At 45.0% G+C, this 16,864-nt stretch overlaps 1 protein-coding gene across 2 annotated transcripts in view; it reads left to right on the top strand.

Moving 5' to 3' along the window:
• nbeal1 (neurobeachin-like 1) overlaps nt 1–16,864 on the top strand; it is a 384,125-nt gene that overhangs the window by 247,594 nt on the left and 119,667 nt on the right. For both annotated transcript variants that reach the window (XM_072481723.1, XM_072481715.1), the window contains 2 exons: nt 9,539–9,672; nt 11,689–11,848. In XM_072481723.1, coding sequence (XP_072337824.1) covers nt 9,539–9,672; nt 11,689–11,848 — 294 coding nt within the window. The remainder of the gene's footprint in view (nt 1–9,538; nt 9,673–11,688; nt 11,849–16,864) is intronic.

Here is a 16,864-nt window from a genome sequence, read left to right as displayed (position 1 = left end):
TCTTGCCCTTGGCTAAAAACAACTCGAGTTCACATTTTGTTATCTTTCGGAGGACAATGTGTTATCATAATAAGTCCAAGACCAAAATATTAAGCAGTATTTTGTTTCTGTTACCTGACCTACTTATTTTCACTAAAAAGCAGTGTTAACTATAGTCAAGCATTTCCCAGCATGCTTCTGAATTGGCAACTCATTAATATCCCTTCCACAATTCCCTCAGATCAACACCTTTTAGTAAATTATCGTGTCCTCCGTAAAGAAGGGTGGTTTATAATGTAAGGGGAACGGACGTATGACAGTTCCCTGCGTGTTATGAGCCTGGTAGCAAGGCGGCTAGGGCTGTTCCCATGTTCGTACAATAAAAATATCTTGTGCAACATTAAAACAGTAATATCTTGTGCAACATACGACAATCAAGATTACAATGGTGATTATAATCCAGAACACAATCCTCTGTCCTGACGATCCTAACCACCCAAAGCCAAAGTCCCATCCCTCATTTTCATGTAATCTTGTCACCTCTCTACGAATGTGATCCACCAGATTATCAATTTTTCTGAGTTATCAGGGATGTGTGTGCAACAGTCACTTCCAATCAGGGCACAAGTGCCTCCCTTTTCAGCTAACAAGAAATCGAGAGCCATCCTATTCTGCAGGGCAACCGCTCTTATTGCAACCATCTCAATTTCTATCTGGTTAACAGCTTCTGCAGTGTATTAGCTACCTGCTCAAGGATGTCTTGTAATTTGCGTAGGTCGTATGCATTAGTGGCTATTCCTAATGCTGGTGTCATTATTCCCAGCATTTGTGCCCATGTCATAACACTTTGTGTCGTCCTGTGATGGGGATGGCCCTGCAGTTGTTGGACGTGATATACATAAGGGACTACATATCCCAAATAGCAGGAGCCTTCCCAATTTTCTGGTAACCACGGGGTACGCCTTACATCCACAGATAAAATACGTGCCGTTATATGTGGTTAGGTTTCCTTTACTATCAGTCATCATTAGTCTAATCGATTCTCTTCCCAGGAGCCTCCACTAGTTTGATTTTCAACTCCTGACCAACCAAAGATGAATAGTCCTTTAGCTGTAAGGTGGAACATAGGGGGTTGCCAATTCAAGGTCTGATCACATTGATTAGTGCCTACTGAGTGGGTCCCATATATCTTATGATTCTTAAAGCACATACTTCCTTTTGGGACTCCAGTATAATTGGGAAGGATCAACCAGGGCGGTTGACGTGTTACATTAAACCTAGGCCCCTACCATTCCTCAAACCTATTCATATCGTATCCAGTTAATCTCCAATCTAACATATTCTGTGTATCTTCTCCACGTCCTGTACTATTTTGCCTTAAGAGCCCATTCTGCTATCTCTTTACTGGTGAATGGGATAGGTCGCACAGGGAAGCCCTCCCCCGAGCATCTGGGAATTTGTGTACAAACCCAACAACTGAATTTATTTACCCTCTCTGCGTATGACTGAGACATGTATAGTAAGGTGTTGGTATGCAGTTTACCCTCTACATGATGTTGGATCAATATGATAATATAAAAACATCAACACCTTCATTCTCTTCAGGTTAGCGTTTCGCGAGTACTCTCAAAGTTCCGTATGATGTAGTTTACACGAGTTGCGTGGATCCCATCTGGCTTTTCTTTTACTTTACTGGCTATTCGGGTTGTTAGCAGCACTTGGTAGGGTCCATTCCACCTAGGAGAAAAGGAATCTTTGTTTAGTGCTTTCACATATACTTGGTCTCCAGTTTTAAAGGGTGCGTATTTCCCTCTTTTGGATGCATCTGAGCCTGTCGCACCTTTTCATGTTTTTTTTCCAGCGGTTTCACACATGTCCTGGGCATATTTTAGTGATGCCTCATCTGCCCATATTAAGGCTACTGCCACTGGAGTCATTGGGGGTTTAGTTCCAGTTGTCATGGGACGTTCCATTAATATCTCATACGGGGTTAAACCCGTATTACGCTTTCTCTGATTTCTCAGGGCATACATTACTATGGGTATGGCATCTGGCCATAGCAGCCCATTTTGTTGACACACTTTTGTAACTGCAGTTTTAATTATTCCACCTGCCCTTTCCACCATTCCTGAGGATTGTGGCTGATATGGGATATGCAATTTCCAATCAAATCCCATGGCTTCTGTTAGGGCTTTGGTCAATTTGCTAGTGAAATGAGTTCCCCTGTCACTTAATAGCCATTGGTATCCCAAACCTATGTATTAGTTCCTTTAACAGAATATTTACCACTGATCTCGCATCATTTCTTTTGGTTGGAAAAGCCTCTACCCATCGTGAAAACATGTCCACTATCACCGATTATTCCTCTGACAAATCATACACGTGCGGGCTACTTTTTCAATTGTTACCGTAATGCCTCGAGCATACCATTGTTGACATATGGCATGTGTCATTCCTCCTTTGCCCACATGAGCCTGCCTGCATATGTAAAGGTCTCCATTTTCTCAGCAAGACATTACTTTTACGGTAATAACACTCTGGTATACACTCCGATTCCTCTTCTGTGTATGCTTTCTGATATATCCGTTTTATTTCTACATCTTTCTGTTGTAACTCCGCCAATTTTCCTGAACAAAAAATATCCGCCTCATCCTCCACCTGTTCTTGTTCTTTTTCAACCATCTGATCAAAATTTGTTTCTGATAATTGCACTTCAACTTCATCTTCACTCTTTGATTTCTCCTCTTGTCTTAACCTATGACTTTGCGACCTTGTTACTACACAATCCGGAAAAATCCCAGGATATTCGTCCTTCAACACTTCAATGGTCTGATTTTCCACTGGCTTATCAACCACAGTAGGCATATTTATATGCGATCCAGCTATATTATTACCCAAGATAAACTGTATTCCTGGACAAGATAATTTCTCTATTACTCCTACTACCACTTCACCACTCTTCACTGGACTTTCCAACCTTACCTTATATGATGGAACACTACTCCTCTCACCCTGAATTCCACATATTACCATCTTTTCTGGCAACGTTCTTCCCAGACTACATATCCTCATCTCTTACCAGCAAAGATTGACTAACTCCCATATCTCTTAAAATTGTGACTTCTTTACCTGCTCCTCCTGATACACATGAGTAAACTTTACCCACACAAGTAAATTCTTTAAAGAGAACTGGCACCTTCTTATCAATCACCTCTTGATCAGGCTGTACAATCTTTTGCACCTCCTTCGCTTCACTTGGGCTTTCTTTTACCACTTGAGTATTTCTCATGTCCCCAGTTTCTATCTAGGGCAGCACGGTAGCATTGTGGATAGCAAAATTGCTTCACAGCTCCAGGGTCCCAGGTTCGATTCCGGCTTGGGTCACTGTCTGTGCGGAGTCTGCACATTCTCCCCGTGTGTGCGTGGGTTTCCTCCGGGTGCTCCGGTTTCCTCCCACAGTCCAAAAATGTGCAGGTTAGGTGGATTGGCCATGATAAATTGCCCTTAGTGTCCAAAATTGCCCCAAGTGTTGGGTGGGGTTACTGGGTTATGGGGATAGGGTGGAGGTGTGGACCTTGGGTGGGGTGCTCTTTCTAAGAGCCCGTGCAGACTCGATGGGCCAAATGGCCTCCTTCTGCACTGTAAATTCTATGTATCCCTCACAGGCTGAAACTGATATCGGAAATCAAACTTTGATTTATGAATTAATTCATAATCATCTGCCATTTCTGCTGCTAATCTCGCAGTTTTAACCCTCTGCTCTTTCACATGAGTTCTCACTACATCAGGAATTGAATTTCTAAACTCCTCCAAAAGTATAATTTCTCTGAGAGCTTCATACGTTTGGTCTATTTTCAAAGCCCTTATCCACCTATCAAAATTGTCTTGATAGCAACCTGCTTTTAGACAAGAGCGATGCTCCTGTAGGGAGGCTTGCTCCTGTGCCAGTTTTAACTTTGGTTCTGTTATGGTGGATGGAAGTTTAACTGCAGCCGCTTGCAGTTGTGGCTGCTGTTTGAGAGCCACTTCCTTTGCTATTTTATCAGCAAATCTATTGCCGCATGAGACTTCATCGTCTGCGGTAGTATGCGCTTCACACTTTAAAACGGCTATCTTGCTGGGCAGCTGAACAGCATCTAGTAAATTTAAAACTAATTTAGCATATTTAATAGGTTGGCTGGAGGAAGTTATGAATCCCCTGTTTTTCCATAATTGGCCAAAATCATGTACTACCCCAAAAGCGGATCAGGAATCAGTATAAATATTGACTGTTTTATTTTTAGCGAGAATACATGCTTTAATAAGGGCAAATTATTTGGCCGCTTGAGCAGACGTTCCCGAAGACAGATCAAAAGCTTCCATTATCTTGAATGGAGTTACCATTGCATAGCCGGCCAGGAGGGTCATATCATTTGGTCGGTTTGCTGACCCATTGGTGAAAAAGATGATGTCTGGATTTTCTAGTGGGTGACTCAATAAATCAGGTCGAGGTGGCTTCAACCAATTGTAAACAGTCATGATCATACATATGTTCTACTTCCGAAGGTGCGGGCAAGAGTGTTGCAGGGTTGACAGCTGGCGCTCGTTTGTAGGTAAAGTTGGTTTTAGAGAGGATTACTTCGTATCCAGTGTGTCGAGCTGCACAATGCTGCATTGCGGATGAATTAAGCAGCAGCAAAACTGATTTTTTTTCTACTATGGCCGCTGTGGCTGCTACTGCTCTTAAGCAATTTGGCATACCCTTTACCACAGCACATAGGGCCACCGAGTAGTAGGCAAGGGGTCTTTTCACTCCTCAATGCTCTTGCACCAGGACCCCTGGTGCAAATCTCCCTGCTTCATTCACATAAAGAGTAAAGGGCTTGCTGAAATTAGGAAGTCCCAAGGTAGGGACGCTAATCATGGCTTGTTTCAAATTACAAAATGCTTGCTCCCTCTCTGAGATCCAGGTAACAACTGAAGGAGCGTCCTGTAGGGTAGCCTTGCGCAGTACTGCGTCCATCTCTCCATAGTCCGGTATCCACTGCCTGCAATAGCCCACCATTCTGAGGAAGGTAAAGGCTTCCTTTTTTGTGCGTGGAGTTGGAAACCTTGCTACAGCCTGTACGCTTTCAGACCCAAACCTCCGCTGTCCTTGCTGTAGCTGAAATCCCAAATACTGAACTGTCTCCTGTCTCCTGCAGCTTGTCCATTGAGACCCTATTCCCTCTTTCTGCCAAATGTGATAATGACAAAAGGGTATTCTGTTGACAAACTAGCTCTCCCTCTGAAGCTATCAATAAATCATCATCATATTGAGGGAATGTTGAGCCTGCAGACAACTGGCACTCGTCCAAGTCTCTCTTAATACTGTTAATTCTGATATGTAAAGGCAAATAGATATTGACTTTCTGGGTGCAATGGTATGGAGAAAAAGGCTGAGAAAGTATCCGTTGTTGGTGGTATAGAAGACAAAATGACATTTGTGTCTGGCACCAATGGAGCAATAGTGATAACAATGTTATTGATGGCTCTAAGATCTTGCACAAACCACCACTCGTTGGGTCTTCCTACCTTTGGAATGGGGAGTATAGGGGTGTTACAGGGGCTTTGTGTTCTCTTCACCCCTTGCTGTAATAGTGCATTGATCACTCCCTCTATCCCTTTTTCTGCTTCCGGTGCCAACCTGTATAGTTTTAAGCAGGGCAGGGCAATGTTCTTCTGTAAATGCACCTTATGCGCTGGGGCAGAATATACTTTTCCAACATGATTCTTATGTTGGGCCCATAGATGTGCCAGTACCTGGGCCAGGATTGAATGGAGTAAATTATGGCTCTCTCGGGGAGGTTGTTGTCTTTCAAATGTAGCGGGCCATTGCTCCTCTTTCCAGGTCACTTTGCCCTCCTGTTTGCCATAAAATCCTATCGGGCAATTTTGTCCGTCCATTTCAATATAAATTCCATGTATTACTTTTTCCTTTGGCCACTTTGATTACTTCTCTTATTTGCTTTGCCTTAGCGGGATGTCTTATGGCCAATGTTAAATGGGGTTCTGAAGTTAAACCCATCCTAAAAAGGTCCCTCTGACTATGGGTCAACTGTACTAATATTCCTAATCCCACAACACCGAAAAATAAAAAGGAGTGACATGCAATGATGTCTGCTGTCCTAAGTGACTTTGCGTTTGTAAATTGTATGCATGCTCATCCTCGCAAGCCATGCAATGGGTCACTATATTTTCTCGTCTGGACTCTTATCAGGTGTTTTAATAGCTGTGCCCAAGGTTCATTAATCTTTTGTAAGACTTCCTGCAGTTAAAAAAATTTTTTTTAACCCCTTCCTGGGGGTTAAATGCTTCTTGGCCCCTTGCATGATCCTCTTTCCCTCTATTTGCTAACCAGTGTTCGAGGGACTCATTTCCTTCATTCAAATGATTATCATTATTGGGAACCCAGCCTCCATTTATGCCAGGTGGGACTGCAATCCCATCCTTCAAAGCTGGCCAAGATGCACCACAAAGAGTATTTTAGAAGCAGCAAAACATTCCCTGGGAGGGGGCTATAAATTGCACACATTTAAGTCAATTTCCAATGATTGATTTTATAGGCATTAGCTAGAGACGTATATATTTTTTTTGTCAATTCAGAAAAGATCAACTGTCTGCTGAAATGGTTAATGTTTCCTGCAGAAACTAAGGGGCGGAGAACTTGGAATGATATTCATATTCAATTACTTTTATTCGTAAAGGCACTTTCTTTCTTTTAAACTGATCGTAATTTCCAATGTTTCAGTTCATTAGAGAAATCTCAACAAAAATCACTTCAGTTATAATCTCTGACTCACAATGACAGACGATAAAAAATACAACCCACTTAGCACTTCATGCTTTGACTAAAATTAATTGGTTAAACAAAACATACAGATTCTCACAGCTCACATATCTCACAGTTAACCGTGAGCCTTATCTCACACACAAATCTGAATTCCCTTTTTCTACCCATCTGTTATGCTTTTACCTTAATCTTCTATTTACTTTTACTCCCCTGTTTTTTTTTCCGAGAGGGGGTCAGCTTCATTAGATTCCTATGTGGGACATATAGGTTTTCCTACCTCATTCCGTTGCTTTACGATTGTTTCTTTTCATTTTCTTACTCATTTTGACTCCCTTATCTGTCCTCTTTGAGGAGTTCACCTTCTTTCTCGCTCCGGATGTCTTTACCGAGGCTTCGGGACGACCAGTGAGGGGGCGTCCAGTTTATTGCTCATCGTGCCTTCTGCAAAATACTTTAGAACATATATATAACAATAACAACGACCGCGGAAATCATTTACAAATACTACAGGGAGCCCACACCGGTGTTTTTTCCTTTCACAAACCTCAAAGTCTTTTTCTTTTAAATTTTAGTCTCTTAAGGCACTTTTTTTCTTCTCATGCAGCTATCATTAATTTATTAATTAAGATAACTCCTAGCATGAGTCACTGGCCAGTAATTAAGGCTGCCGAGCCGCAGACCCCCCTTTCAGCTGGGATCGCGCTATGGCTCTCTCCCTTTTAGCTGAGAGAGTCCTGTTTAGAGAATCGTTTCGGGGTTCACGTCCCGTTAAATTAGGGATACTGCATCGACTACGCCAATTTGTCGTGGAAATCATTATAAAGACAAATTCCTCGAGGTTCGATTTAAGGAAATTTATTTACACAAATATATTTGCGGAGAGAGGCGTTCCAGCTGCAAAAGCCAGTGCACTGCACTCTTAGATTCAATTGAAGGAAGCATATTTTTTATAGTCTGAAATAACAGTTTGAAGTAAACAGCCATGTTTATTTTAAATAGACCTTGGAAAGTACGTAAGCTGAAATACGTAGGACGTATGTTCTTGCCCTTGGCTAAAAACAACTCGAGTTCACACTTTGTTATCTTTCGGAGGACAATGTGTTATCATAATAAGTCCAAGACCAAAATATTAAACAGTATTTTGTTTATGTTACCTGACCTACTTATTTTCGCTAAAAAGCAGTGTTAACTATAGTCAAGCATTTCCCAGCATGCTTCTGAATTGGCAACTCATTAATTTCCCTTCCACAACTTCAAACGTTGTACAACATTTACTGTAGCATTGACATTTCAACATCTTTTATACAATTCTCACCCACATCTTTGTTCCTAATCTGCTTTCGATTAAAACTATGATCGTAGTTGAGATCGTAGAGTGGCACGGGTGGCACAGTGGTTAACACTATTGCCTCAGTCCCAGGGACCCGGGTTCAATTCTAGCCTTGGGTGACTGTGTGGTGTTCGCATGTTCTCCCCATGTCTGCATGGGTTTCCTCAGAGTACTACGGTTTCCTCCCACAGTCCAAAGATGTGCAGGTTAGGTGGATTGGCCATGCTAAATTTTCTCTTAAGGTCCAAAGATGTGTAGACTAGGTAGGTTACGGGGATAGGGCAGAGGAGTGGGCCGATGTAGGGTGCTCTTTTGGAGGGTTATTGCAGACGTGATGGACCAGATGACCTCCTTCTGCACCTATGGAGATTCAATGATTCTGTTGTTCACTCGTGTATAGGGGTGAATTATGTTGCAGTTACAGGGTTTGCAATGTTCATTTTCCAAGCTTCTTTCAAGATGAATAAAAATTCTTTCATGAGGTGTCACTGGCAAGGCCAGCATTTGTTGCCCCTCCCTAATTGCTCTTGAACTGAGTGTTTCACTCGGCCATTTCAGAGGGGCAGTCAAGAGTCATAGATCATGGATTTTGCAGTGCAGAAGGAGGCCATTCGGCCCATCGAGTCTGCACTGGCCCTGGGAAAGAGCACCCTACCTAAGCCCACATCTGCACCCTATCCCAGTAACCCCACCTAACCTTTTCTGGACACTATGGGCAATTTAGCATGGCCAATCCACCTAACCTGCACAGCTTTGGACTGTGGGAGGAAACCGGAGCACCCGGAGGAAACCCACAGCGACATTGCAGTGGGTCTGGAGTCGCATATAGGCCAGACCGGGTAGTGTTGACAAATTTCTTTCCCTAAAGTGATGGCGTTTACAATAATTGACACTAGTTTCATGGCCAACATTACTGAAGCTAGCTTTCAATTTTGTTAATTAAATTTAAATTCCACTAGCTGCCATGGTGGGTTTCATGGTGGAATTTGAACCCATTTCCCCATCAGCCTAGTTCTCTGGAGTACCAGTCCAGTGACATTACCACTACATCATATAATCCCCTGAGTACTGCCAACTGCAGCCTACCTAAAGGGTTATGCAAGCCCACTGTTGCTTTTTTGCTTTATACCTCTATTCTATACCTCTAAATGCAAAACCAAGAATTCTTATGGCCTAATCTGCATGTGCCAAGTTCAGTTTAAAAATTTGAAATTTAACTTAAGACAGTCAACTACCGGGAGCTTGCAAACATTCTAGGGATTGTGAAGTAGATTGTAGGAGAATTTGCAAGAGGAAAAAGTAGGGAATTCATGAATTTGATTTTCTGCCTCAATGAAATTGTCTTTCATTGACCATAGGAGTCAGCATATTGTGGCCGTGATTGTTCTCGAGTGTGATTATCTGTGTGTGATTTACAGAGGCCAGACTGGAAAAGAACCCCGTGGCTACATTTCTCTTGACTATAAAGCATTTCATACGAAGGCATTCAATCAATCAGGAAAACCTGCTTCACTCCCATGGAGTTGCCACCTTGGGCGCCTTGCTGCAGAAGGTAGGGAAGCTCTTTCCTATATATCCTATATATACATACAAACAACAACAATTTCCATTCATATCGTACCATTAGTGTGATAAAACATCCCAAGGTGCTATACAGAAGCATTATGGGACAACATCCAGCATTGAGCCACATAAGGAGTTGTTAAATATGATGAACAAAAGCTTGCTCACAAAGAGAGAAGTTTTTGGAGTATCTTCAAGGAGCATAGAGTAAAATAGAGGTGGAGAGAAATGCACTCATTCAGGCAAGTGGAGAGTATTCCATTACACTCGTGACTTGTGCCGTGTAGATGGTGGATAGGCTTTTGCAGGGGGCAGGCGGGCGTAGGGTTCCTTATCTTTGACCTGTCCTGGTAGCCACAATATTAATGTGGCTAGTCCAGTTCAGTTTCTGATCAATGGTAACCCCAGGATGTTGATTGTGGGGGGATTCAGCGATGGTAATGCCATTGAATGTCAAAGGGCGGTGGTTAGATCCTCTCTTGTAGAAGATGGTTATTGCCTGGCACTTGTGTGCGCGAATGTAACTTGCCACTTGTCAGCCCAAGCCTGGATATTGTCCAAGTCTTGCTGCATTATCTGAGGTGTCGCGAATGGTACTGAAATGGTACTGAATGGTACTGAAAATTGTTCAGTCACCCGCAAATATCCCCACTGATTAAGTGCCGCTTGGTAGCGCTGTTGATGACTCCTTCCATCACTTGTTGATGATGAATAGTAGACTGATAGGGTGATAATTGGCTGGGTTGGATTTGTCCTGTTTCAGGACACACCTGGGCAATGTTCCACATTATCGGGTAGATGCCAGCGTTGTAGCTGTACTGTAACAGCTTGGCTGGTGGAGCTCCTCAGTGCAGGAATTGGGACAAGTGCTGAGGCGCCAGATTGCAACAAAGCACCAGGAAACACCTGGCTAAACTTGTTGAACACGGGACTCTGCTGCTTTTCGGTTAGATCGAGCCCTAGACCTCGGGGCCTAGGCAGGTGAAGGCACCGACCGACAATGATGGAACAATTTTAAATGATGTATGCTCGGGAATCCAGTGTTGACCTAGTACAGAGCACTAGGAGTATTGTAGGGCTCCGAGATTATGGGGATGAGGAGGAATAAGACTATGGAGTGATTTTTAAAAAATGGATTGAAATTTTAAAATCAAGGTATTAATTCTTGATCAGGAGCCAACGTAACTCATCGTGCACAGAAGAGTTGGGTGAGAAGGGCCATGAGCAGCAGAGTTTTAGATGACCTCAAGTTTGCCAAGGGAAGCGTGTGCGAGAATAATCACATCTGCAAGAAAGGCATGGATGAGGATTTCTTCAGCATGTAAGCTGAGGGCAGATTGAAGTTGGGCATGTTAGAGAGGTGGAAATGGGCGATCTTGGTGATGGTGCGGATGTGTGAGTCAGATATGCAAACAGTCTGGTTAAATCTAAGATACTAGCCAGTTAGAGGGACGGAATCAGTGGTGAAGGAGTGGAGTTTGTCATAGGGTTCGAGGGCAACGGTTTCTCTCCTTCCAATATTAAATTGGAGCTAATCTCTGCTCAGCCAGTACTGCATGTCGGACAAGCAGTCAGACAATTTAAAAATGGAGGCGGCGTCAAGAGCGTGCATACAAATTTAATTAGCAAGACCAGTTTGCCCACCAGACCTGCCTGTTGGCTTAAAGATCAGGCTTTCAAGCTGAATTGGTCTTCCCATTGTGAATGTTTTTTTTAAAATTTTGTTCTCGGGATGTGGGCATTACAGGCTAGGCCAGCATTTGCCCATCCCTAATTGCCCTTGAAAATATGGCAGTGAGCCACCTTCTGGAGCCACTGCAGTCTGTGCGGTGCAGATACACCCATAATGCTGCTAGGGAGCGAAGTTCGGGCTTTTGACCCAGCGACGCTGAAGGAACGGTAATCTAGTTCCCAATTTTGTGTGATTAATCTGCAGTGTTTTCCATTTATGAGTATATTTATCAGAGGTTAAGCTGTAACGTTTCTTAAATCTCTTGTGTGGCAGATTCCAAATAGTTTAGTGGATGTGAACATGTTGGTAGCTGTGCAATTACTGATCGAACAAGCAAACGTAGAGAAGAATACCCAGCTTCTGCATCAGATGTACCAACACCTGCTATTTGACTTTCGAGTCTGGAGCCATGGGGATTTTCCATTCCGAATTGGCAAGTACATTTTCTTGGCCATTATAGTGGATATAACTCAGATTAGATGCAGTGCAGAGAAAGAATGAAAGTACACACATTTATGCAGAGCCTTTCATGATTCCAGGAGATCGAAAGGTGCTTTTCAGCCAATGAAATACTTTTGAACTGTCAACATTGTTGTAACATAGGAAAAACAGCAGCCATTTTATATTTGACAAGTTCCCACAAAGAGCAATTAAACAGTGACCAGATAATCTGAACTTTCTACTGGTTTTGGTTGAGGGATAAAGGTCGATCAGGACACCAAGGAGAACTCTCTTTATCATCAAACCTTTGCCTTAGGGTTTTCTATAACGCACTAAAACCTCACCTAAAAACGACTGTACCTTCGATAGTGAGGCATTCCACCCAGTATTACACTGGAGCGACAGCTGGAAATTTGTGCTTAAGTCCTGGAGTGCAGCTTGCACTTAAAACCTGCATATTAAAAGGTCACTGTGTTACAGGGCAGGTTTTACGCCACTGACTGCCCCACACAGGAAAGTGTTTTGTAATCTTATAGACATAATCTATCAATTTTCAACTGTTGGTCAATCCACATATGAATGGAATATGTGGGGGCATTTTAAAATCCACAATAAACGTTTTAACAGGTTAGAAAATTTATACTATGGCTGTACCATTGGGTGTCAAACTTAAGATTGGGATTAGAATGCAGCCCTTTTAAGCATTGTCCAAAATGCAAACAAAGTTGATGGGTTGAAGGTCCCAGTTGAACAAACAGAAGGATCTTACATGAAGTTATTCGAGACTATTTCTGCAGTATAAAGCTTCCCATGAATTGGCCCAGGACTGGTGTAGAAAATGAGTAATAAAACAAAAACGCTGGAAAACTAAGCTTGTCTGGCAGCATCTGTGGAGAGAAACAGAGTTAATGTTTCGAGTCCATATGACCTTTTAGAGCTGAAGAGAGGTAAAAATATGATGGATTTTATACAGTTGAAGAGCTGTTATACTGTTGGCGCAGGTGAAGCAAAATAGTAGTCAGGGATAGGTTGGAGCTCAGGAGAGATTTGACACAGGTATCATGGACACAAGACAAAGAGTTTTTTAAAAAAATATTTTTATTCTCCTTTTTCACATTTTCTCCCAAATTTACACCCAACAATAAACAATAATCAGTAACGAATGTAATGTCAATCCCCATATCAACAACAACATTCCCATCCTCCCACCAACTCCCAATCATTAGCAAAACATAAACAAATGACAAAAAGGAATCAGCGATCACCCATTGTGACCATGAGAACATACAGTCCCTCTCCTTCCCCCAACGCTCCCAGCCCCCCCTCTCCCTAATGTTCGATGTAATCCAATTCTCGAAAGTGCATAATGAATAACGCCCATGAATTGTAGAACCCCTCCACCCTTCCCCTCAGTTCAAATTTGACCTTATCAAGCATCAAGAATTCTAGCAGGTACCCCCACCACGCCAGGGCACAGGGTGGAGAGGTTGATCTCCACCATAACAGGATCCGCCTTCGGGCGATCAACGAGGCGAAGGCTACAACATCTGCCTCCGCGCCCGTTTCCAACCCCGGCTGGTCCGACACCCCGCATGTGGTCTCCCGAGGGCCCGGGTCCAGTTTCACGTGCACCACTTTAGAGATTACCCTCAACACCTCCTTCCAGCAATCCTCCAGCTTTGGACAGGACCAAAACATAGGAACGTGGTTTGAGGGGGCACCCCCCCGCAACGTTCACACATATCTTCTACCCCCTCACCGAACCGGCTCATCCTCGCTCTTGTAAGTTGTGCTCTATATACCACCTTCAGTTGTATCAGCCCTAACCTCGCACACAAGGTGGAGGCGTTCACCCCCCGGAGCACCTCACACCAGATCCCCTCCTCCATACCCTCTCCCAACTCTTCCTCCCACTTTGTCTTGATCCCTTCCAGCAACGCCTTCGCCTCCTCCAAATTGGCCCCGTATGCATAAAGTATTTTCACGAATAGATTTTTTTGTTTTGGGAAGGGCACTGATCCCAAAGGTGACAGGGAACGGAGTACACGGCTATAGCCACCTCGGATAATGCTCCACACTGGGTGGACCTGGAGATAGGGGAAGAAAAACACCAGCTTCCACCCTGGAGAATGGACATGGGATTATTGGCAGATGAGGGGGGGTGTTTAAGGGTGAGGGGGTGTATTGAAAGGTACTTGGAAATTAATGATAATGGGGAGGTATAGGTGGGAGTGGTCTGGGAGGCACTGAAGGCAGTGGTTAGAGGGGAGCTGATATCTATTAGGGCACATAAAGGAAAGCAGGAGGGTAGGGAAAGGGAGCGGTTGTTGAAAGAACTGCTGAGGGTGGACAGACAATACGCGGAGGCACCGGAGGAGGGACTATACAGGGAAAGGCAAAGGCTACATATAGAGTTTGACTTGTTGACTACGGGTAAGGCAGAGGCACAATGGAGGAAGGCACAGGGTGTACAGTACGAATATGGGGAGAAGGCGAGTAGGTTGTTGGCCCACCAACTGAGGAAAAGGGGAGCAGCGAGGGAGATAGGCGGGTGAGAGATGAGGAGGGGGTGATGGAGCGGAGAGAGTGAATGGAGTGTTCAAGGCATTTTATGAAAGATTATATGAAGCGCAGCCCCCGGACGGGAAGGAGAGAATGATGTGCTTTCTGGATCAGCTGGAATTTCCTAAGGTGGAGGAGCAGGAGAGAGTGGGGCTGGGAGCACAGATTGAGACGGGAGGAAGTAGTGAAAGGGATTGGAAGCATGCAGGCGGGGAAGGCCCCGGGACCAGACGGATTCCCAGTTGAATTCTATAAGAAATATTTGGACTTGCTGGCCCCGCTACTGATGAGAACCTTTAATGAGGCGAGGGAAAGGGGGCAGCTGCCCCCGACTATGTCAGAGGCAACGATATCGCTCCTCCTATAGAAGGAAAAAGACCCGCTGCAATGCGGGTCATACAGGCCCATTTCCCTCCTGAATGTGGATGCTAAGATCCTGGCCAAGGTAATGGCAATGAGGATAGAGGATTGTGTCCCGGGGGTGGTCCACGAGGACCAAACTGGGTTTGTGAAGGGGAGACAGCTAAATACAAATATACGGAGGCTGCTAGGGGTAATGATAATGCCCCCACCAGAAGGGGAAGCGGAGATAGTGGTGGCAATGAATGCCGAGAAAGCATTTGATAGAGTGGAGTGGGATTATTTGTGGGAGGTGTTGAGGAGATTTGGCTTTGGGGGACGGGTATATCAGGTGGGTACAGTTGCTGTATAGGGCCCCGATGGCGAGCGTGGTCACGAATGGACGGGGGTCTGACTATTTTCGGCTCCATAGAGGGACGAGGCAGGGATGTCCTCTGTCCCCGTTATTGTTTGCACTGGCGATTGAACCCCTGGCCATGGCACTGAGGGGTTCCAGGAAGTGGAGGGGAGTACTTAGGGTGGGAGAAGAACACCGGGTATCTCTATATGCGGACGATTTGTTGCTATATGTGGCGGACCCGGCGGAGGGGATGCCAGAGATAATGCGGATACTTGGGGAGTTTGGGGATTTTTCAGGGTATAAACTGAACATGGGGAAAAGTGAGTTATTTGTGGTGCACCCGGGGGAGCAGAGCAGAGAGATAGAGGATTTACCGTTGAGGAAGGTAACAAGGGACTTCCGGTACCTGGGGATCCAGATAGCCAAGAATTGGGGTACATTACATAGGCTTAATTTAACACGGTTGGTGGAACAGATGGAGGAAGATTTCAAGAGATGGGACATGGTGTCCTTGTCATTGGCAGGTAGGGTGCAGGCAGTTAAAATGGTGGTCCTCCCGAGATTCCTTTGTGTTCCAGTGCCTCCCGGTGGTGATCACGAAGGCTTTTTTCAAAAGAATTGAGAAGAGCATTTGAGTTTTGTGTGGGCTGGGAAGACCCCGAGAGTGAGGCGGGGATTCTTGCAGCGTAGTAGGGACGGGGGGGGCTGGCACTACCGAGCCTAAGTGAGTACTACTGGGCCGCCAATGTTTCAATGGTGTGTAAGTGGATGGGAGAAGGGGAGGGAGCGGCGTGGAAGAGAATGGAGAGGGCGTCCTGCAAGGGGACTAGCCTGCAAGCAATGGTGACGGCGCCGTTGCCGTTCTCACCAAAGAAATACACCACAAGCCCGGTGGTGGTGGCTACATTGAGAATTTGGGGGCAGTGGAGACGGCATAGGGGAGGGATGGGAGCTTCGGTGCGGTCCCCGATAAGAAACGATCATAGGTTCGTTCCGGGGAGAATGGATGGGGGATTTGGAGCATGGCAAAGAGCTGGGGTAGTACAATTAAGAGATCTATTTGTAGATGGGACGTTTGCGAGTTTGGGAGCGCTGACGGAGAAATATGGGTTGCCCCAAGGGAATGCATTTCGGTATATGCAATTGAGGGCTTTTGTGAGGCAACAGGTGAGGGAATTCCCGCAGCTCCCGACGCAGGAGGTGCAGGATAGAGTGATCTCAGAGACATGGGTGGGGGACGGTAAGGTAGCGGACATATACAGGGAGATGAGGGACGAGGGGGAGATCATGGTAGATGAGCTGAAAGGGAAATGGGAAGAAGAACTGGGGTAGGAGATTGAGGAGGGGCTGTGGGCGGATGCCCTACGTAGGGTAAACTCATCGTCCTCGTGTGCCAGGCTAAGCCTGATACAATTTAAGGTGCTACACAGGGCGCATGTGACTGGAGCACGGCTTAGTAAATTTTTTGGGGTAGTGGATAGGTGTGCGAGATGCTCGAGAGGCCCAGCGAATCACACCCACATGTTCTGGTCATGCCCGGTACTACAGGGGTTCTGGGTGGGGGTGGCAAAGGTGCTTTCGAAGGTGGTGGGGGTCCGGGTCGAACCAAGCTGGGGGTTGGCTATATTTGGGGTTGCAGAAGAGCCGGGAGTGCAGGAGGCGAGAGAGGCTGACGTGTTGGCCTTTGCGTCCCTTGTAGCCCGGCGCAGGATATTGTTAATGTGGAAGGAAGCTAAGCCCCCGGGG

Source organism: Scyliorhinus torazame, chromosome 2 (assembly GCF_047496885.1).
Source record: "Scyliorhinus torazame isolate Kashiwa2021f chromosome 2, sScyTor2.1, whole genome shotgun sequence".
NCBI lineage: Eukaryota > Metazoa > Chordata > Chondrichthyes > Carcharhiniformes > Scyliorhinidae > Scyliorhinus > Scyliorhinus torazame.
This window is presented reverse-complemented; position numbering and strand designations above follow the sequence as displayed.